Source organism: Heterodontus francisci, chromosome 20 (genome assembly GCF_036365525.1).
Source record: "Heterodontus francisci isolate sHetFra1 chromosome 20, sHetFra1.hap1, whole genome shotgun sequence".
NCBI classification, from domain to species: Eukaryota; Metazoa; Chordata; class Chondrichthyes; order Heterodontiformes; family Heterodontidae; genus Heterodontus; species Heterodontus francisci.
Window position 1 is genome coordinate 67,192,212 of NC_090390.1, and position 23,936 is coordinate 67,216,147.

A 23,936-nucleotide genomic window follows, 5' to 3' on the forward strand; every position below is an offset into this window, starting at 1 on the left:
AATGGTGGTGCTGAACATTGTGCAATTATCAGCGAACATCCCCACTTCTGACCTTATGATTGAAAGAAAGTCATTGATGAAGAAGCTGAAGATGGTTGGGCCTAGGACACTACCCTGAGGAACTCCTGCAGTGATGTCCTGGAGCTCAGATGATTGACCTCCAACAACCACAACCATCTTCCTTTGCGCTAGATATGACTCCAACAAGTGGAGACTTTTCCCCCCCGATTTCCATTGACTTCAGTTTTGCTAGGGCTCCTTGATGCTATATTTGGTCAAATGCTGCCTTCTCCATCCACCTCGGGTGGATGGAGAAAAAGGGAAGAAAGTAATATGGGAACAGAGTGGGTAAATGTGATTAGAACTTTTAGCTCATTTTCAGAGTAAACGCCAAAATGGACTAGTTGGGCCGAATGTGGTGTTTGTTTTCCAACTTCTGTGTTTTTCGACGTATATACTGTATTCACTGCACACGGCTGAAGTCTCATAAATCGCACTGAAAAGAGGCATGCCTCTTCTGAACATCTATCGGAAGAAAACCTTACTCCACTTTTAAATTATTTTCCTCCCTTCTATTAAATTCCTCTTTCAATAGTTGGAATACCAAGGAGGAAGCTGCTCCCTAGTAATAGTCCAGTCCAAACACTTACTGATTTTCAGTCTCGCTTCAAACTCACAAAGGTTTCTGAACGCAGCCACATACTCTAAATGCCATTGATTTTTGGTAATTGGTAAGTGTTTTTAAGCAAATTCATGTCCCAGATATGAGCAGCATAGATTATAAATTGACATTATATTAGTTGGGCATGATGCCAGCACCTGTCACATTCTTCTAACTGAACATTTGGATTAAATAGATTGCGATTGATTGTTTTAAACTATTGGAGAATAGATCATACCATTTCTGTGATGGTTTGATTACTCAAAGATTGAGGGAGATATGTACAGCATATAATAATTTATCACTGTCTCCTTCTCCTGGTTTCGCATTAGAATTTATCCCCTGTTGGGCCTTACCACTGTTTCCTGATAGCTTTCTCCTTCAGTGAAAAGGGTGGGACGGTAGAATGCTGACTTCTTCACAGCTGCTCACAGCAGCACTCCACAATCTGCTCACTCCTGGGCTCCAATGCAAGCCAGCTCAAGAATTGGCTAACATCATCAGCTGAAGGCCATCAAGCTCAGTGGGAGTCAAGACTAGGGTTTAAACTCATGTTTGAAAGGGATGCTAATACTATATTATTAAAAGCCATCTGCAGCCTCTGACACCATCTTTTTTAAAATGATATAGGCAGGAAATTACTTTCAGCAATATTATACTATGACATTATAAATGGGCTGTTACCCCTGTGAAAACAGCAGAGGAGAAATCTGATACGAATGTGTTTCATGTTCATACAATCATAGTGGCAATAGTAATTTTTAGCCTCATATAAAGCATGATTGCATAAATCTGCAGTGCCTCCAACATGTCGGAACTTTGGGTACACACTATCCACAATTTTCCAGCTGTTACTGGTCGTAAACTCCTGGGCAGCACATGTCTGAATTTCTGATATGTCCTGCTGGCAGGCAAGGACCCACACTAGCAGCATGGACTGATAAAATTACTACTATAATGTACATGTTCTACAATGGCGTACATTTCATAGAAATGTTGAATTCCGATAAGCTTGATCAGTAACTCCACTCATTTAGGGGTGGATTTTATAGAGGCCTCGACGTCGGGATCCATGGCTGGGGCGGGGGGCATTAAGATTGCCCTGGATGAGGCCCATCACAAACGTCAACACCGACAGGTCCTGTCCTGATATTGCCAGCAGGAGCGAGGCCTCGTGGCGGCCCCTCCCCCATCGCTCGGCGACGGGATTGTAATTTAAATATTCAAATAGATTTATTTAACTGCATTAATGACTTTCCCATTGCCTTCTGAAGTGCCACTGCAATTTTCATCCCGGCGACTGGCACTGTCGTGCCTTCAGATCCACGTCCGGGGAAACGAGGTGCAACACTGGTTGGGGCGGGGGGAGGAGGTACGTTTCTCAGTGCGGGGAGGGGGTCAAATGAATGTCACGGGTGTGGGGGATGGTGGGAAGGGTTATAGATGAAAGTTTGTACAGTTTGGTGGGGGGGGGGGATGGTCAGATTGGGAAGCTAAGTGTTTTTTGGGGGGGAAAAGAGCAAATAATTAATTTAATTGATATTAGGGGGTGGGAGAGGGGCAAAAGAAATGTATTTATTTTCTTTCATTCACTGTTTCTTTAAATATTTTAATTTGCTGGTAGGGCTGACAGCCCTTTAAAAATGGCATCAGGGTCTGCACACAGGCAACTGACACCATTGCCAGGGACAGACAGCCCACCCCCTCCACATGATCGGGGACCGCTGGCCCACCCCGGCTATTTAAATGAGCCGCCGCGCTTGGAATTGCGGTTGCTCGCCCATTGTTAACCCCAAATTACTGAAAGTCCAAGTCTGCTGTTTCAACACTGCACAATTCTGAACATTAATTTCTCTGGAGAAGTTATTTCTGTTGCGACAGCTCTTTCAGTTTGTTTTCATTATTTTTTGCCAGTGAATTTATCTGGTTATTCACTTTTCCCAGATTTGCCCATTTGCAAAAAGGAATACATTTTTCTGGCAATAAATTGAAAACTGACAACAAATTCACTTAAAACATAATAAAAATGTGCACCAGTCAGCCTCAAATAATTTTATAATTATTTTTAATAGGCCTTTTTGTTTTGATTATTTTCATATTTGCCTGGTGTTGATAGCACTGGAGAATAGAATGTTCTTTCTGTACTGGATCGACACCAGGTGATATTTCTATTCTCAACACGTCCAACCCAAGTGCTTCTGAGTTAGTGCTGATATTGCTGAATTAGCTCTGTATCAGGGGAATACAATGATCTCAGAACGGTGACGTTCGTGACTGATGACCCCCATTAACCACCAGTAGAAGGTGACCGTCACTTCAGAATAGATTTGCTAAATATGCATGGCTATTTATCCTCCAATATTCTTCCTTCTTCTTTTGAGGGTACTGACTACTCACTATGGTACAGTTCCATGGGCATCAGGGATTCTTAGCACCTCAACCAATTGACCATTCTTCATGTGAGGCTATAGAGTGAGTGTCAGCAGTCTATTTATCGCATCACAGCTGAGCCTGATCCAATCCTTACCTGATACCCATACATGATTTGGGGAAAAAATCTGTCTGATTTTTCCTCTCCCTAAATGAGATCTTCTAAGGTCAAGGTATTGTGTTTGGAAGTGCAGGGTGAGCAAAATGAGATGTTGCTGACAAATTGCACGCATGAATAAACATGAAAGCTCATTAAGTCCAGCACCAACATTCCCTCTATTTTTTTTTTGTTCTGTGTGGCCTATTCATTTAAGTGTGTGGGCCCTTTAAAATTTTTTTTGCATGTTAACTTAAAGGGGCTAACTTGTGCTCAGCCTGCACAGGAACCTCTGGGTTGCTGAGTGGCAACGCAGCTTAGAGGGAACATTGCTCAGCACTGGTCTTAATTAAAATGTGTGTTATGTACAGCACAAACTGTACTAAAAATTCACCCATCAAAGGCCAAGTTGAGCATTGGCTTGACTTTATACAGTGTGTTGTCACTGGGAGCAACACATTATAGAGTTTCATAGTCAATTGCAAGGCTACATCAACCAATGATCTACACCATTCTTTGCTAAAACATGTGGTTATTTAAAAATGTTTCCATCCAAGCTGAACCACAGTGGAACCCACTGGGGTTGCAATATACCAACTCAAGAATTTTTTGGAATGTTACTTGTGAAGTTGCTCCATTTTTTTGTGAGAAAAGTTGCGTAAGTAACTTAAGCCAGTATAATACCGAAATATTGCTACATGATAATTTCCTTGATCATTTGCAATTTTCTAAATTACATTTGTCAAAATCCTAATTAGTATAGCTCCAATCTCATGTGAAAGACCACAGAACCCAAGTTTCCTGCACTTGCGCCTGTCCTAAATGGGTGTAAACCGACAACCAAGATTTTAGGCACGACAGAAACCAGTCACTATTTATGATATATTTTAGTGATCTATTGGCAAATACTTTTAAATTTCTCCAAACTAAGACCCGCACTGTATTCTCTGCATCTTTAATTTTTTTATGGCATCAGAATCTGTTACATTTAAAAGAGAAAAGCTTCCACAATTGCTGTGCTTAATATATATAACTGACGGCTTCAAACTTTAATTTTAAAGCATCGATAAGTTAAAGACAGAACATGGTGTATGTTCCAGGCTTTCCTTGGGCCCTGACTATTTCCATTTGTTTTCCACAGTTTTTTACATTCTGGTGTGCGCTAATGAGATTCTCAGAAACTTTCAGTGTAAGTTACTACCAGAAAGGTTGACGTAGAAACTGGAATGAAGTCAGATTGAGGAAATTGCAGTCCCCTATGTCACAGGAAGTATAGGTGTACACTTGTGTCATAATGCTCCATCTGCCCAATCTTGGTTACATCATGTGGGGAAGTAAATAAAGAGCTTGAAAAATCAGAGAGCAAAAGTTATCCCAAACTGCTTTACTGAGCTTGTAGTAGTCAGTTTGATGGGTGTTAACAGACATCTTGGACCAAGTCATCTTCCCATCTATTTGGTGGGAGATACTGCATGGTGTGGAATAAGCTAGAAAAGGGTAAAGGAGAAAATGTCTTACATGAAGGAATTCTTGCCGTCAACAACAAAATCATTTCCATCCATATGTGATGCGCATCAGATGGGAATTTTTAAGTTTACGTTCTCGTGGGCAGGGTTTCACAAGATAAAATTTAGACATTTTTTTACTGTAAGTATGAGATATATTTATAGCATTTTACCAAAATACAAATAAGTTTAAAAAATTGCTGTGATTAGTTTTTGAAACCCTGAATTCTTTCCCCTTTTGTCCTGAAGATGTTGATTCCTTGCCAGGGTGTATTTCCAGGGTACCAGGTGCCCAACCACCCCAACCAGAACCTTACCCTAGTGGGCATTCGTCATGAGGAGAAGATCAGCCATGATCTTGTTGAATGGTGAAGCAGGCTCAAAGGGCCAAATGACCTACGCCAGCTCCTATTTCGTATGTTTTGTTTTTGATTTTGCATATTGAGGGGATAAAATTCAACCTTGTCAGGGGTACAAAATGTGCTTAATTGGAAAGCCAAATTGGGTGAGGTGTGCAAAGGGTGGTTGATCTGCTACCATCCATTTTACACCCCTGCCAAAGTGGAATTTTACACACCCCACCCTGGCCAAGTCTTTTTGTCCTTAAGTGCTCTTCAGCTGTGAAGGCATCACATCAAAGCTCAACCTTGTGCTCACCTGATGTCCAGTATCTGATGGACTTTATACATGGGTGAAAATATATCAGAAAAAAGTGTACTGAAAGGCCTACTGAGCAATCTTTGGAGTCTCACACTCTCTTCTGTTGAATTTACTGTCTATCTATTTAATTTTCTGTGATAATTCTTGCTGTGTTACAGCGGGTGAGTGTAAGATATCTGCTGCACCACTATTTCTGTATTCATGCCTGGGTTAGTGTGCGGTCTTACTCATAAAGTAACAGAATCATAGAATCATAGAAAGTTTAAGGCAGTGTTTGCTGCATTTTGTCCATTGATTATTATGATGCAAGTCTATAAAATTAGTCAGATAACAAAAATAATCACAGCGCTATCAGCCATTATATAATACAGAAAGAACACACACTTGGCCTTCTTAATACTACAAAACGAAGAGTAAAGTCTACTAAAACAGACTATTACTGTTCAGTTACCATAGTACTATAATTATTTCTCTCATTTTTCAAAGGAGGAATTTACTTTGAAGTGTTAAAGGAAAAGCAAATTAAAGTTTATTAAGCTATTTTTGCTCACTGCCGTCTCTCTTTTATCTTTCTCTCTGAATATCCACGATGATTTCATCTTTCTGCATCGATAGTCAACATGATGCTTTTTTTTTTATCTCTAGGGTGCAAGCAGGCCCATCAAAAGTTGAAGGAACTGTTCCTCCTTGAGTGCAGCTACATTCTTTCAGGAGGCCCTGATGTAGAAGGCATGGTGTCTAGACATTGATGTAAAACAGCATTATGTATCTCTGGAGACTGAATATGTTGCAGAAAGCCTTCTTAGTTGGGCACAATCTAATGCAGATGAGTATTAAGGATATCACAACTGTAAAGATGCTTTACAGGGCCTTAGCAACTGAGAAGACAAAGTTAAAATATCCACCTGGGACTTTCTAAACATATTTTCAAGTGATTATTAATGAATTTCTGTTTGACATTGAGCCATTTTGTTTACTCCACTGCAGCATTAATTGTGTCATTCAGGATATCAATATTATTTAACAGCAGTTAAAAACATGTCCACTGGAAAAAGATTGAAACCATCATTTGAATATGGTCACATGTGGTGGACTAAATTTCAGTTAGTTTTATCTAAGAGCCTACTTAAAGTAACCTTGATTTAAAACATTATCATTCACTGTCACTGGCATAAACAATAGGCAGGTCAACAAAGCTGAAATCTTAACTGGCACATTTTAGTAAAGGTAACTGCAGATAAAGATTTTCCAAAGGGAAAGAAACTGGAAATCCAATTATTGAGATTAAAATACATGTCGTAGCAAAAATGGATTGCTCTCACAATGGGATTGAGAACTCGAAGCACACAGTAAGTAACTAAGAGAGGGAAAGCCAAATGAAACAGATTATGGTACAGGGTTTCTTCACCTGGAACAAATCAGTTTGTTGTAATTTTATGCTGCATTGAGTACCCAAGTCCACATCCATGTGACTGTTACAATGGCTGGGCTCTGCAGTGAAGCCAGAGAGAGTTAACAGGATATTACATCCAGTCAGGATCCTACAGATGAAAAAAGCTAGCAGTGAATGAAAAAGACAGCGAGCACTGTTCTGATCCTGACAGTATTACCAGGCCATTGCAGCATGGATTTACGCTGACAACAGTAAAATCTCTCCTACCTGCAGTCTGGCCTTCAGTCACAGACTCCTTCTCAGACATTGTGGTGAATCCAGTCAAAATCTGCAGTGCTTAAAACCTTTTAACCATTAGGCTAGCAAAATCTTTAGCTCACTGTGCAATCTCTGCCATTGAATAACTGCAATCTGACTGTATTGTAGCTTGTCTCTAAACTATTAAAACAAGCTTTTCCTTTCCCCTCCCTCTCTCTCCAAACGTCTTTTAAACAGATAGTTCAGTAAAGCCCCAGTCTTTGACCCCAACCCCCACCTTGCTTAAAAGGCTTTCTGGTTGAAATTAGCTCAAATATAAGGAAAGAAATGAGCTGCTTGCACTCTTACTCCTCATGTTTCTGCAGAGCTCCGCCTCCGTAATGTGCTCATACATAGTGTCAGCACTAGCAGGGAAGGGCCTCCCATGCTGCAGTAAATGACTGAGCAGCAGCAGCAATCTGGCAGGATGGACCACAACAAGCGAAACAATTAAAATCCCTAAGTAACTGCACCACACAAGCTTGATCAGATTATTTTTAAATCTTCTAGATTTCATTATTTAGCAATGTACCTGTCAATCATAAATCAGTTCCCCTTGAAATGTGCTCAGCAATAGTTATAAACACAAGTGATTTTAATTGCAGGAATACACTTGGGGCAAGACTCTTAGTTATAATGACCTTATGCTAATCATGCCTTTGGTCTAGTATTATTCCTTATATTTACAGGAAACATTTCCTAATGCAGAGATTGAGTAAAATAACAGTGCTGTAACACAGTTGCTCCTAATCCTGTTGGCCTTCGGTTAAATGCTCCCACTCCTTCCTGCACCATATGTTATTCAGTTAACATTCATATCATTTTCCACCCTCCACCCTCCAGAAAATTCAACTAAAATGGGCAGACCATGTCTCCTGCATGGATTTTTTTTATTTGTTCTGGGATGTGGGCGTCGCTGGCCAGGCCAGCATTTATTGCCCATCCCTAATTGCCCTTGAGAAGGTGGTGGTGAGCTGCCTTCTTGAACCACTCCATCCATTACAGAATCCCCAAGCAGGTCTTCTATGGGAAACTGTTTTAGGGCTAACTACTTCAAGGTGGTCAGTACAAACCCCCAAACGAATCCTGAAACAGATGGCTACTGGTCCCTCTACAGGAGCCACAGATAGAGGCACAGAGGTGATATAAGCAATGCCACTTGCTCATCAGGATAACTATTGAGTAGGTCATTGGCCTTCAGAAGATGCAATTCCAGTGCATGAATCTGTCAGTTGGTGCCCTCCAATACCCTCCTGCAAAGCTCTCGGTTATTGTGGTGGTGTGCTGCGCTCGCCATAACATGACCCTCCAGAGAGGTGGGGACCTTGAGGACAGTGAGGCCTGGAAGGAAACAGCTCATTGGGAGAGGAGCAGGAGCATGAGGTAAGGGAGGAGGAGGAATTGGAGGTGGAGGGAGATGACCTTGAACATAAAGGTGCCCCTGCTGCCTGATGAGGTGGCCTCCTTCTGCCACCCTCCAGGACCTTCCTCCTCTCCCTCATGGTCTCCAGCATTAGATCCAGGTCGACATCGATGAAACAAGGGGCTGCCCTGCCCTGGGTGCCAGGCCTCCGGCTCCCCTGTGACATCTTGCTTCTCTCCAGTGAAGTGGAAGGCTTTGGCACAAACTGAAGATCTTTCCCTCAGGACAACCAGCAGCCTCAGTGATGGCTGCTATGAGGTGTCTATATGAGTCCCACTCTTCATTCCTGCCCCACTGGCTCTAAGTGGACAGGAAACAGGTCTCCATATTAATTAAGGGCTCACCCTGGTGAAAATCTGATTTAATCAGTTTCTCACCGGAGGTGGGTTTCTAACCTAAAAACAGACCTGGGTCTTGTTTCCTGCCTCCGTGGCAAAAATTCAGCCTCACTTGCCAAGCCATTATGTTCAGGCTAAATTAGGAGTTGATAAAGTTGGCAGGGGTGCAAAACAGAAGGTAGTAGATCAGCTGGATGTTATATATGCTGTCCGATTTCCCTTTCCATTCAAGTCACCATATTTACGCTGACAACAGTAAAATCTCTCCTAACTGCATTTAGGCCTACAGATACAGATTCCATCTCATACATAGTAGTGAATCCAGTCAAGAATGTGCAGTGCCTAAAGCAGTTCAACTATTACACTGACAAAAGCTTTAGTTCACTATGAAAGGCATAATGCCAGCACAGAATGCACACTGGCATCTCTGTCACTCAACTGTTACTGTGTCAGTGCACGGAGTCCAAGTCTGGATAACTACCCCAAAAACTCGGCTTAGATCACTGAACATCTCTAATCCATCTGGCAGATGCCTGAATCCCACTTTGATGGACACAATACTGTGGATTACTGAAATGGCCACTACAACTGCAAATAGCACTGGGGCTTCACTAATAAGAGATTTCATACTATCAGCCATCCTTACCATTATCATAGGAATGGAGTCAATAGACTTCTTCAGTGTCCATGGGGATAATTTTAACACCCAAGGATGGGTGGGTTGGAGGCAGGTGAGAAGTATTAACTTTTTTATTCTCAGACTCGACCCTTACATGACCCTAACGTGCCCACTTCCAGTTTTAACAGAGGCGGGTGCAGGTCAGGTTACCAATCTGCTCTCAGGAAGCGGGTGGGTCATTACAATGTTTTAAGGAGGCTGTGTGCCTCCATTTTAACAGGAATTTTACCTTTTTTAACCCTTTTCAGCCAGGTTTCGCAAGCCTGTGGAAACAAGGCAAGAAGGGCTGGATCCACAAGAACACAAGAAGTAGGAGCAGGATTAGACCATATGGCCCATCGAGCCTGTTCCGCCATTCAAAACAATCATGGCTGATCTTAGGATTCAACTCCACTTTCATGCCCGCTCGCCATACCCCTTGATTCCCTGAGAGACAAAAAATCTGTCATTCCAGCCTTAAATGTATTCAACGATGGAGCATCCACAACCCTCTGGGATATAGAATTCCAAAGATTCACAACCCTTTGAGTGAAGTAATCTCTCCTCATCTCAGTCCTAAATGATTGGCCCCTTATTCTGAGACTGTGCCCCCTTGTTTTAGATTCCCCAACCAGCGGAAATAATCTCTCAGGGTCGACCCTATTCAGCCCCTTTAGAATTTTATATGTTTCAATGAGATCACCTCTCATTCTTCTAAACTCCAGAGAATACAGGCCTAATTTACTTAGTCTCTCAACATAGGACAACCCCCTCATCCCAGGGACCAATCTCGTGAATCTTCGCTGCACTGCCTCCAATGCAAGTATATCCTTACTTAAATGTGGAGACTAAAACAGCACACAGTATTCCAGATGTAGTCTCACCAAAACCCTGTACAATTGTAGCAAGACTTCCTTATTCCTGTACTCCAATCCCCTTGGAATAAAGGCCAACGTGCCATTTGACGTGCTAATTGCTTGCTGTACCTGCATGTTAACTTTCTGTGTTCCTTGTACAAGCACACCCAAGTCACTTTGAACATCTGAAATAAAAACAGCAAGTGCTGGAAATACTCAGCAGGTCAGCCAGCATCTGCGGAGCGAGAAGCAGAGTTAACATCTCAGGTCAGGAAGGTGGTGGCGTAATGGTAATGTCACAGAATAAGTAATCGAGAAGCCTAGGTCAATGCTCTGGGAACATGGGTTCAAATCCCACCATGGCAGATGGTGACATTTGAATTAAATTAACAAATATCTGGAATTAAAAGATAGTTTAATGGTGACCATGAAGCCATTGTTAATTGTTGTTAAAAACCCATCTGGGAAGAAAATCTGTCATCCTTACCCAGTCTGGCCTACACATGACTCCAGACCCACAACAATGTGGTTGACTCTTAAATAGCCTAGCAAGGCACTCAGTTCAAGGGCAATTAAGGATGGGAAATAAATGCTGGCCTAGTTGGTGATGCCCACATCCCACAAACAAATAAAAAAGTCTGTGAGCTTTCATCAGAATTGGCAAAGGTAAGAAAAGTATTAGCTTTTAAGCAAGTGAAGGTAGGAAATGGTGGGGAAAGAGAACAAAAGGGAAGGTGTGTGATAGGGCAGAGTACCTCCACCACCTCCAGTGTGATGCCACCACTAAACACATCTGCCCTTCCCCTCCCCTGTCAACATTCCAAAGGGATCATTCCTTCCTCAACACCCTGGTCCACTCCTCCATCACTCATAGAACCATAGAAAAATTACAGCACAGAAGGAGGCCATTTGGATCATCGTGTCTGCGCCAGCCAAAACAAAAACTAGCCTCCAATATAATCCCACCTTCCAGCACCTGGTCTGTAGCCTTGCTGGTTACAGCACTTCAGGTGCATGTCCAGGTACCTGTTAAATGAGTTGAGAGTTTCTGCCTCCACCACTGTTCCTGGCAGTGAATTCCAGACACCCACCACCCTCTGGGTGAAAAGGTTTTTCCTCATGTCCCCTCTAATCCTTATAGCCATCACCTTAAATCTGTGCCCCCTGGTAATTGACCTCTCTGCTAAGCCCTTCATGTCTACTCTATCCAGGCCCCTTATAATTTTATACACCTCAATTAGGTCACCCCTCAGCCTCCTCTGTTCGAAGGAAAACAACCCGAGCCTATCCAATCTTTCCTCATAGCTGCAACTTTCAAGCCCTGGCAACATTCTTGTAAATCCCCTCTGTACTCTCTCCGGAGCAATTATGTCCTTCCTGTGATGTGGTGACCAGAACTGTATACAGTACTCCAGCTGTGGCCTAACCAGTGTTTTATACAGTTCCAGCATTACATCCTTGCTTTTGTATTCTATACCTCAACCAATAAAGGAAAACATTCCATATGCCTTCTTCACCACTCCACCTTTTACCTCCTCGCTCCTCACCATCCAAGACCCCAAACACTCCTTCCAGGTGAAGCATCGATTTACTTGTACTTCCTTCAATTTAGTATGCTGTATTCACTGCTCACAATGTAGTCACCTCTACATTGGGGAGACCAAATGTAGATTGGGTGACCGCTTTGCAGAACACCTCTGCTCAGTCCGAAAGGAAGACCCTGAGCTTCTGGTTGCTTGCTATTTCAACACACCACCCTACTCTCATGCCCACATTTCTGTCCTTGGCCTGCTGCAGTGTTCCAGTGAACATCAATATAAGCTCAAGGAGCAGCACCTTATCTTTTGATTAGGCACTCTACAGCCTTGCAGACTCAACATTGAGTTCACCAATTTCAGAGCATGACTGGCCTTTTTCATTTTTTATTTCTTTTTTTCAATTTTTTTTAACCATGTGCCTGTTTTTCATTTTGTGTTTTTGGACAGACCTTCTCATTATTCTGCCATTAACACACTCTCTGGACTAATGAGTTGTCTTTCACCACAACTATTAACACACTCTTTGCTTTTGTCCCATGACATCTTTGCTCTTCAATCTCTCCTGCCCTTTGCCCTACCACACACCTTTCCTTTTGTTCTCTTCCTCACCAACCGCAACCGCCTCCCCCCACCCCCTTCACTTACTTAAAACTTTTCTTACCTTTGCCAGTTCTGATGAACAGTCTCAGACCTGAAACATTAACTCTGCTTCTCCCTCCACAGATGCTGCCTGACCTGCTGAGTATTTTCAGCACTTTCTGTTTTTATTTCAGATTTCCAGCATCTGCTGTATTTTGCTTTTATTATCTCTCTGAACATCAACACAAGTTTCACACCTTTTTCAAATATTCTGCTTTTCTATTCTTATGACCAAAGTGCATAACTTCACACTTCCCTATATTAAACTCCATCTGCCAACTAGTTGCCCACTCACTTAACCTGTCTATATCTCTTGGCAGCCTCTCTGTGTTCTCCCCACAGCTTATCTTTCCACCTACCTTTGTATCATCAGCAAATTTAGATACATTACTCTCTGTTTCCTCATTTAAGACATCAATACAGATTATAAATAGCTGAGGTCCCAGCACTGATCCTTGTGGCACTCTACTATTTACTGCCTGCCAACTTGAAAATGCCCCGTTTATGCCCACTCATTGCTTCGTGTCTGTTAACCAATCATCTATCCATGATTCATAAGATAAGCACATAAGCGAAATTTACAGCACCACTTGTGGGCAAGCGTGTTTCCTCTGGGCCTCAAAGGCTTACCTGCTTCCCTGTTCCGAGCAGCCAACAACCCCTACTCCGTGATCACCGACCTCCCGCAATTCCACAATCTCCGACTCAACCACCACCCCATCCATCTGTACGATTTCCCTTCACCCCTTCCAGTCTTTTTCGATTCCCCAGCCCCCAGATCTCCCAGCTCCACCATGATCCTTCCTGACTTCCATGTTCTCCCTCCACGAGTGTGATTCAATATTACAGTAAAAAAAACATCACCACTGACATCTAATTAGCCTTACTACTATGATATTACAATAGTTTACTACTCCCTTGCTACCTTCAGGCTGACCCCACATTGCAGTACTGAGAGAGTGTTGCACTATCAGAGGGGCCATCTTTTGGATATGTCAAAGGAAGGCTCTGTCTGCTCTCTTAGGTACATGCGAAAGAGCCCTTGGCATGAAGAGCGTGGAAGTTCTTCCTGTGTCCTCGCCAATTTTTATCCTTCAACCAACACCTAAAAAAGCAGATTATCTGGTCATTTATTTCATTGCTTTTGTGGGACCTTGCTTGTGGGCAAATTGGCTGTCACGTTTCCTACCTCACAACAGTGACTACACTTCAGAATTACTTCATTGATTGTAAAACACTTTGGGGTGTCCTGAGGTTGTGAAATGTGCTACATAAATGCAAGTCTTTCTTTATTCAAAAGCCTCCATAAACACTCATTCAAAAGCAAAGCTGGGGGGGAATGTGAGCTGTGAGGAGGATGCCAAGAGGCTCTAATGTGATTTGGGCAAGTTGGGTGAGTGGGCAAATGCATGGCAGATGCAGTATAACGTGGATAAATGTGAGGTTATCCACTTTGGTTGTAAAAACAGAAGGGCAGATTATTATCTGAATGGTGATACATTGGGAAAGGGGGAGGTGCAATGAGACCTGGGTATCCTAGTACACCAGTCGCTGAAAGCAAACATTCAGGTGAAACAAGCAGTTAGGAAGGCGAATGGTATGTTGGCCTTCATTGCAAGAGGATTTGAGTACAGGAGCAAGGATGTTTTACTGCAGTTATACAGAGCCTTGATGAGACCACATCTGGAGTATTGTGTGCAGTTTTGGTCTCCATATCTGAGGAAGGATGTTCTTGCCATGGAGAGAGTGCAAAGGAGATTTACTAGGCTGATTCCTTGGATGGCAGGATTGGCGTATGAGGAGAGATTGGGTCGACTAGGCCTATATTCACTAGAGTTTAGAAGAATGAGAGGGGATCTCATAGAAACATATAAAATTCTAACAGGACTAGACAGGCTAGATGCAGGGAGGATGTTCCCAATGGCTGGGGAGTCCAGAACCAGGGGTCACAGTCTCAGGATATGGGGTTTGCCATTTAGAACTGAGATGAGGAGAAATTTCTTCACTCAGAGGGTGGTGAACCTGTGGAATTCTCTACTGCAGAAGGCAGTGGAGGCCAAGTCAATCAATATATTCAAGAAGGAGATAGATATATTTCTTAATGCCAAAGGGATCAAGGGATATGGGGAAAAAGCAGGAACAGGGTACTGCATTAGACAATCAGCCATGATCTTTTTTGAATGGCGGAGCAGGCCCGAAGGGCCGAATGGCCTATTTCTGCTCCTATTTTCTATGTCTCTGTTTCTAAAATAGTGCAGATGCAGGAAATCTGAAATATAAACAGAAGCTGCTGGTAATACTCAGCAGGCCAAGCAGCATCTGTGGAGAGAGAAACAGAGTTAACATTTCAGGTCGGAGGTTTTGATCAGAGGTCACTGACTGAAACATTGGGCTAGATTTCGTGGAACTGGCGAGGCTCCTGGCGCCGGGCTGAAAAGGCGGTGGGGCACTTGTCTCTGCCATTCAGAGCCTCCCCCAGGCACTATTTAACGGCGCCCGGGCAATTAACTGCCTGGCACTGAGATCCCTATCCCTTTAAAAACAAGAATCCCGCCTCCACAAACTGTGGGCCAATCAGAGGGCTGGCAGCTCAGTAGTAGAAACAGTGGCACCGTGGTACTGCAGGAGGTCTTGGACCCAGGCCCAGAACTGGAGCCTGGATCCAGTCTGGCAGGCCCTAGCAATGGGGGGAGGGAGGGTGGGCATTAAGTGTAAGGGGAGGGGGTGTTCAGAGAGGTGGGGCATTTATCGCTGGGGCTCCCCATGGGCTACAGATTGCCCACAGGGAGGTCGCCTCATTTTATTGACTGACCTCCCCGTGTGGCGGAGGCTGACCCAGTGGCAGGGGGAAGACGCCCTTAAGTGGCTGATAATTGGCCTCTTAAGGGCCTCAATTGACGTCTGGGTGAGAAAGTCACATCAGCCCACCCGCCCCCAACTTAATTGTGGAGCAACAGGAAGGCGACGGGCCCTCTGCCTCCCGCCTCAATTTTATGGGCTCCCCCTCCCCGCCTCCTAAACCGTTCCCGGGGGCCCCATTAAATCCAGTCCATTAACTCTGTTTCTCCGCCGATGCTGTCAAACCTGCTGAGTACTTCAAGCAATTTTTGTTTTTTTCTAGAAAACTCAATTATTTCACTCTGTCTTTGGTCTCGAAAATCATAACTTTTCTGCTTGACACCTACATCTCTGCATTGTATAGTGTTGTGAAGTCCTTTTATATCAGTAGTACCACATAAATTGTTGTCATATTACGATTTGTTTCAACATTTCAATGTATGCCCAAGGCTGGCGAAAGAAACCTTGAAGGGCATGGTCACAGTTGCACAATCTCCAACAGGGTTAGCTCGCAAGAGAAGCAGAGCAGCTAGAAAGTGTGAAATGATACATTACCAATATAGTTTAGGATTTCTTCCTGAACCCTGCAATTGAGATAAAAAAGAAAGTTATGAATTTGCTGATAATAGATAGCATTCAGGTAGGAAAATAATTTTACCTTATTTGAGCTTTATGCAAGTGAACTTCATTGGAATGCGAAAACTGGGCTAAGAAATTGCTTATGTATGGCTGATCCATGACTAGACAATGAATTATTTATGATCTCTGCAGCAAAAGTAGAGCAATCATTTTTTGCAGCAGAAGTCAGACAGCGTCGGTAAAATACCAGTTTAGAGGCTATGCTTCATGCTTATTAAAGATTCATCTTGCTGACCAAAGAAGAGCCATATTTTTTCAAAACTCAATTAACTGAATTGATAGATCCAAGCATATCTTAATATTCCCTCAGCGGATCTGAAATATGCTTCTATTGTCTGTATTGGTACAACCCAATCTCTCCTTGAAACATACAATGTACAGGCATAAAAGGAATTGTCCTGTAACCTTGAGGCATAAAAAGAATTAAATAAACAAAAAGGTCCTTGTTGGATTTATACAAGTTGAGCAGCATTGATTAGCTTTACAATGGAATTCCTATTTGCAAAAGTGCATGAGGTGTTGAAATTAGTGTGAGTTACATAAGCAGCCTCGAAAACACTGCAGGTTATACTCAGCACAAATGGAAATAGACTAGCCACTGCAATTCATGTGTTGTGATACGGCAAAACCGTGATCATAACTTAAAGTTACATTCATGATGCCAGCCTAATATCAATGTGCATGCCATGTAAAATCACAATGCAGTTGATAAGCTTAACATTTCAAAAAATAATCATCATTATAGATGTCTATGGCAGCCTGGAGGTAGGTAGGGCATGCAGATTCCATTGAAGCAATTTAAATAGTGGGTTAATAAAGTTTACGATCTATTTACACTCTCGACTGTGGTTAGGCCTGGGACCAGATAAAAATCAGAGGACCAAATAAACTGAAAACAAAGGATTCATATTGTCCCATATGTGATTTTCTTTTTTAAAGTTTGAATATTGAGATAGGCCAAGCGCACAATATTCCTTGCACTCACCTCACGCTAAAGATTTTCTTACAGGATCTTTTCTGCAGCGTGTTCCTTTTTTTGTGCAGCGTGTGCCTTTTCACTTGTCACTGACAATTAAAATGACACAACAGATAAATTAAAATCCATCATTTCGAATTCTATGTCTGCATCGTGATTCAAGAGAAACAACTCAAAAGGATTCTATGCTCTCGTAATTAAAATGTCTTTTAATCATCACCCAGTTTCAGGGACAGAAACTCCATATGACTGGCATACCTAATAGTAAAAACACTTTTAAAGACTTAACTGTATGTTATTTAATACAATTGTATTCTGCTTTATTATCCTGTTCACTAATTTCTATTCAGAAACTAAGGGCTGAATTTTCAGGGCCCCCCCCCCAAAGGTGGGAATGGAGGCAGGGGCGGGGGCCCCAAAAATACCAGCACGGGCAGCGTGTCAATTTCAAGGTGCCAATCCTGACGCTGGCAATCATCAGCAGGGTGGGGGAGGGTGGGATAGAAATTCCACTCTCCTTCCCATTGAGGTCAATTAAACTTGTTAAAGAGCTCGTTTACATCTTGCTGAAGTGGGAGGGTGCAATATTTAAAGAGGCGCATGGGTTTCAGAGGCTGTCAGTTTCTGAACAGTATCCAGTGGGAAGACAGTCACGTCTGCCCCAGGAGATCACACTGGCACCCATAAGAGGACCAGCGGGACAAAGAGGGACTGGGCACTTGGTGCTGCATGGGTGACAGGGAGAACGGGCACAGCACCAGGGCTTTGAACAGGGTCAGCACCCCCCTGGAATCATAGGGGCAGAAGAGCAAGGGGCAAGACCACCAAAGACAACTGGGCGGCCATCTGCCCAGAAGGAAGGCTTCAGTTGGCAATTGGGGCATGACTGTCAGATTTTGTGCCCAATGACAATGAAGGGCAACACCCTTTGCAGGAAGGGCAGAACCCCGGGCAGCAGGAGGGCAGGGCAAAGTAACGAATGGCAGGAAGGCAATGGAGGCCAAACCCTCAACACAGGATCAACTGCCGAAGATGGAACAACCTGGTGATGACCGAAAACCAGTGCTGCAGGAGATTGCGATGCTCCAGGCAGATGGTCACAAATATCTGTGCCCTCATTGTCAAAGACCTTGTACCTCGCAGCACTGGTCTCCATGCACTGCCTGTGGCTGTCAAAGTCACTATAGCCTTGAACTTCTTTGCTTCTGGCTCCTTCGAAGGATCAGCTGCAGACATTAGTGGCATCTCAAAAACGGCTAAAGGCACTGGATACTGCAAAGTCTTTGGGCCCTGACAACATTCCGGCAATAGTACTGAAGGCCTGTGCTCCAGAACTTGCCATGCCCCTAGTCAAGTTGTTCCAGTAAAGCTACAACACGACGACAATGTGGAAAATTGCCCAGGTATGCCCTGTGCACAAAAAGCAGAACAAATTCAACCCGGCCAATTACCGCCACATTAGTCTACTGTCGATCATCAGTAAAGTGATGGAAGGTGTCGTCAACAGTGCCATCAAGCGGCACTTGCTTAGCAATAACCTGCTCAGTGATGCTCAGTTTGGGTTCCACCAGGATCACTCAGCTCCTGACCTCATTACAGCCTTGGTTCATACATGGACAAAAGAGCAGAACTCAAGAGGTGAGGTGAGAGTGACTGCCCTTGACATCAAGGCAGCATTTGACCGAGTATGGCATCAAGGAGACCTAGCAAAACTGAAGTCAATGGGAATTGGGAGAAAATACTCCACTGGTTGGAGTCATACTTAGCGCAAATGAAGATGGTTGTGATTGTTGGAGGTCAATCATCTGAGCTCCAGGACATCACTGTAGGAGTTCCTCAGGGTAGTGTCCTAGGCCCAACCATCTTCAGCTGCTTCATCAATGATCTTCCTTCAATCATAAGGTCAGAAGTGGAGATGTTTGCTGATGATTGCACAATGTTCAGCACCATTCGCGACTCCTCAGATACTGAAGCAGCCCTTGTAGAAATGCAGCAAAACCTGGACAATATCCAGGCTTGGGCTGATAAGTAGCAAGTAACATTCATGCCACACAAGTGCCAAGCAATGACTATCTCAAACAAGAGAGAATCTAACCATCTCCGCTTGACATTCAACTGCATTACCATCGCTGAATCCCCCACTATCAACATCCTGGGAGTTACCATTGACCAGAAACTGAACTGGATTAGCCATATAAATACCCTGGCTACAAGAGCAGGTCAGATGCTAGGAATTCTGCGGTGAGCAACTCACCTCCTGACTCCCCAAATCCTGTCCACCATCTACAAGGCACAAGTCAGGAGTGTGATGGAATACTCTCCACTTGCCTGGTTGGGTGCAGCTCCAAAAACACTCAAGAAGCTCCACACCATCCAGGACAAAGCAGCCCGCTTGATTGGGGCCCCATCCACAAACATTCACTCCCTCCACCACCGACGCACAGTAGCAGCAGTGTGTACCATCTACAAAATGCACTGCAGCAACACACCAAGGCTCCTTGGACGGCACCTTCCAAACCCACGACCTCTATTACCTAGAAGGACAAGGGCAGCAGATGCATGGGAACACCACCACCTGCAAGTTTCTCTCCAAGCCACACACCATCCTGATTTGGAACTATATCGCTATTCCTTCACTATCGCTGGGTCAAAATCCTGGAATTCCCTTCCTAACAGCACTGTGGGTGTACCTACCTCACATAGACTGCAGCGGGTCAAGAAGGCAGCTCACCACCACCTTCTCAAGGGCAATTAGGGATGGGCAATAAATGCTGGCATAGCCAGCGATGCCCACATTCCCCATGAATGAATAAAATAAAAATTCAATTCCTCTCGTAATAAAGGATAGCATTCCATTAGCGTTCTTTATTACTTGCTGTACCTACATACTAACTTTTTGTGACTCATGCACAAGAATACCTAGATCCCTCTGCACCCAGGAATTCTGCAGTCGTTTTCCATTTAAGTAATACTCTGATTCTTTTTATTCTTCCTGCCAAAGTGAACAACTTCACATTTTCCCACATTATACTGGCTGCTGATCCCTCGACAGCAGCCCTAGACAGAGGCAGAGAAGGGATACAACCAATGCCACCTTCTCAACAGGACAACCGTTGAGCAGGCCATCGGGCTTCTGAAGATACGATTCCAATATCTGGACCAATCAGGTAGTGCCCTCCAATACCCTCCTTCAAGGGTCTCGGCCATTGTGGTGGTGTGCTGCGCTCTCCATAACATGGCCCTCCAGAGACTCTGGACCTTGAGGATGGTGAGGCCCATGAAGGAGACAGGTCATTGGGGAGGAGCAGGAGCAGGAGGTGACGGAGGAGCTGGAAGAGGAGGCAGAAGGAGATGATGCTGAACAGAGAGATTCCCCTGCTGCACGACGAGGTGGCCTTCTCCTGACACCCTCCGGGAAAAGGACCAGCCTTCTGTTCCTCAAGGCCTCCAGCATTAGATCCATGTCAGCATAGACGAAGCAAGGGTCTGCCCCACCCCGGGTGTCAGGCCTCCAGCTGCCCTGTGACATCTTGCTTCCCTCTGGTGAAGTGGAAGGCTTTGGCACAGACTGCAGATCTCTCCCTCAGGACAACCAGCAGCCTCAGTAATGGCTGCCATGCGGTGTCTAAATAAGTCCCACACTTCATCTGACCCACCTTCATTCCCATCCCACTGGGTCTAAGCTCACAGAAAACCTGTCCTCACCCCTAATGGCTCACCCCTATGAAAATCTGAATTTTAATTAGTTTCCCACCGGAGATGGGTTTCTGACTCAAAAACAGACCCACTTCCATGGTGAAGATTCAGCCTCTACAATAACATGGTTGAGATTGTGTACTCATGGTATGAGGAATCAGAGGTCGAATTCTGACCTGTCATGCTACTTCACAGAGCTGTCTAATTCTATCCCATTGAAGTATGAGGGAAACCCATCCATTCAGTTTTTCTTTTACTTGTGGCAGTGTCCTAGTTATGTTCTACCTGACAATAATGGACCAGCTTGTGCACTTCTAGTGTAGCTTATGTTATCTATCTGAAGGGAAAACGTCTTACCCACAGGTTGGGAATGCTGTTAAACAATGGAGGGAATATTGTCTTTGTGCAATTAATTTTACAGGCTAGAACTGCAGGTTTAAAACTGAAGGACAGATACTGAGAAAGGATGTAATAGTTTCTGAGATGACCAGACTGCAACTTTGATGTAATAAAATCACAAATATGTTCTCTGTTTAATATGCATTATCAGCACAATAAGCTTCTTAAGGATAACCTTCTTAATAACCCTGCTAAGTCTTGTTGCTAACATTTTGGTAGGCAATTTATATTGAAGGCTTTTTGTCTATAGTTAATGTACAATAATGAATACTTCACTGATTAATGTACATGTTACATGAATGCACTTAGCATAATTCATGTCATTGTTCCCTCCTATCAAATATCTAATAAAAGTGGAACCACAATACTGACAAATTGCAGCTGTTGAATGGCAAGCAAAATGCTGCACTTAAACAGAGAAATGTTAATAAGATGGAACAAGGAAAGTGGTACAAGTGAAAATAGAAATTACTTTACCCAGACTATGATTGCAGAGAATGTACTGCAGTTGGAATTACTATACCAAATTACCCATCTCAATCCACATAGCTCTTATATTTAATGATAATCTCATATCAAAGTTAATCAGATGGTAAACATTGTCAATAGAAACATTGCACAAGATACAAGAGAATAGATAATTAATTTTGAGGGAGCTCTCAAAGACTTGAAAAAGCTGGTGGGGTGTACATATATATTCAAAAATCATATATTCCGTGATTATCTTAATATATTACATCTATATAAAATATTACAACCCTTATGCAATATGTAAATATATAATAATGCATGTAATGACAATAGTGAGTCTATATGGATAAGCATACTATGTATTCATAATGTTCCCACTGCTATCTTCACAAAGCAAGGAGAACCAAGTCATCACAATGCCAATAATCACCACCTACATGTATATCAGAACAGATACAGACATTTAATGCCAATTAGATAGTGAGGAGACACAGCACAAAGCATCAATGATGAAAGAGTGATCGGTGATGAGTGACCAAGATGGTATAAGGCAGAAGTCTATCTACATTAAGTTCCCTAAATTGCAACAGTAACTACACTTCAAAAGTACTTCATTAGCTGTAAAACACTTTGGGACTCCTGAAGTTGCGAAAGATGCTATATAAATATCAATTTCTATGGTGCTATAAAGTTATTTCATTCTTTCTTTACATAGATACATACATTTCCATGCTTTTGTTGATAATAGTAGATTTCAATGGGGTAAGTATGGATCTGACCTAGATAAATTGAACTCAAAGGTTGACAGGCAAAACTGTAACGGAACAATGAGCTATCTTTAAAGAAGAGATAGTTTGGGCACAGTTGGGCACATATTCCCATGAAGGGGAAAGCTAAGGCATACAAATCCAGAGATCCTTGGATGACAAAAGAGCTAGAGATTAAGGTGAAGAAGAAAAAGTGTGCTGATCATAGATGTCAGGTGGATAATACAATTGAGAATCAGGTGGAATATAGAAGGTTCAGAGGGGAAATGAAAAAACAAATAAGAGAAGCAAAGAGATAGTATGAGAAGAGACTGGCAGCTAACATAAAAGGGAATCCAAAAGTCTTCTATAGGCATATAAATAGTAAAATGGTGGTAAAAGGAGGAACAGGTCCGAATAGGGACCTAAAAGGGGATTTATGCATGGAGGCAAGGGGCATGCATGGCTGTGGTATTAAATTAATATATTGCATTTATCTTTACCAAGTAAGAAGATGCTGTGCAAGTCATGGTGAAAGAGGAGGCAGTTCAGACACTTGAATGGTTTAAAATTGATAAGGAGGAGGTATTGGCGAGGCTGTCTGTACTTAAAGTTAGTAAGGCACCAGGACCGAATGGGGAGCTGGATTATAAGAGCCTGCCGAGCTCAAAAAATGGTGGCCCACCTGCGCGGAGCGCATGCCAAAGAGCTGCCGCAATCTTAAGTGCGGTGGCTCATTTAAATAGCAGGGGTGGACCAACCCCCAATCTCGTGGAGGGGGCGGGCTGTCCATCCTCGGCAATTTTTTAAAGGGCAGCCAACCCTGCCACATAATTTCAATTTTTAAAGACAGACCCCCCCACAAAGTTAAATAAATATCTTTATAACGCCCTGTTCCCACACCCCCAATAACAATTACATTAACTATGTGCCCTTTCTCTCCCAAAACACATACCTTTAACATCTGACCTTTACCCCCCACAAACTACACAAAGTTTATAGTTCAACCTTTCCTACCATCCCCTACACCCATTACATTAATTTGACACAGCCCCCCACCCCCAGGACTGAAAATCTTACCTCCTCCCCCCACCCCACCAGTGTGGTGCTGCCTATTCCTGGATGGGGATTTGAAGGCGTGGGAGTGTCAGCCGCCACGCCAAAGATCACAGCGGGTCCTCAAGATCGCAGGTAAGTGTATGTTAATTAATTCATTTTATTGATTTGAATATTTTAATTGTGGTCCGTCACCCAGCGGTGGGGGAGCCGCCATGGAACCCCGTCGCCGCCGCGAAAATCGGGCCCTGCCCTCGCACCATCAAGGTCCGTGGCGGGCCTCTTCCAGAGCCATCTTCATGCCCCCCACCCCCCAGAACCCGACGACTGGGGGAGAACAAGATCCAGCCCGGGATGCATCCAAGAATACTAAGGGAAGTGAGAGTGGAAATCCGGAGGTACTGGCCATAATTTTCCAATCTTCCTTAGATTTAGGGGTGATGCCAGAAGACTGGAGAATTGCAAATGTAACACCCTATTTCAAAAAAGGATGTAAAGATAAGCCCACAAGTAAAGGCCATTCAGTTTAACCTCGATGGTGGGGAAGCTTCTAGAAACAATAATTCGGGACAAAATTAATGGTCAATGGACAAATGTGGGTTAATTAAGGGAAGCCAGC

At 43.4% G+C, this 23,936-nt stretch overlaps 1 protein-coding gene across 3 annotated transcripts in view; it reads right to left on the reverse strand.

Moving 5' to 3' along the window:
• The window catches only part of hspa12a (heat shock protein 12A), a 142,147-nt gene extending 134,779 nt beyond the window's left edge, over positions 1-7,368 (reverse strand). For 2 of the 3 annotated variants that reach the window (XM_068052974.1, XM_068052973.1), the window contains exon 1: positions 7,014-7,368. In XM_068052974.1, coding sequence (XP_067909075.1) covers positions 7,014-7,053 — 40 coding nt within the window. In that variant the 5' untranslated portion in view covers positions 7,054-7,368. The remainder of the gene's footprint in view (positions 1-7,013) is intronic. The other variant, XM_068052975.1, reaches the window with a different exon arrangement.
• Positions 7,369-23,936: the final 16,568 nt, after the last annotated feature.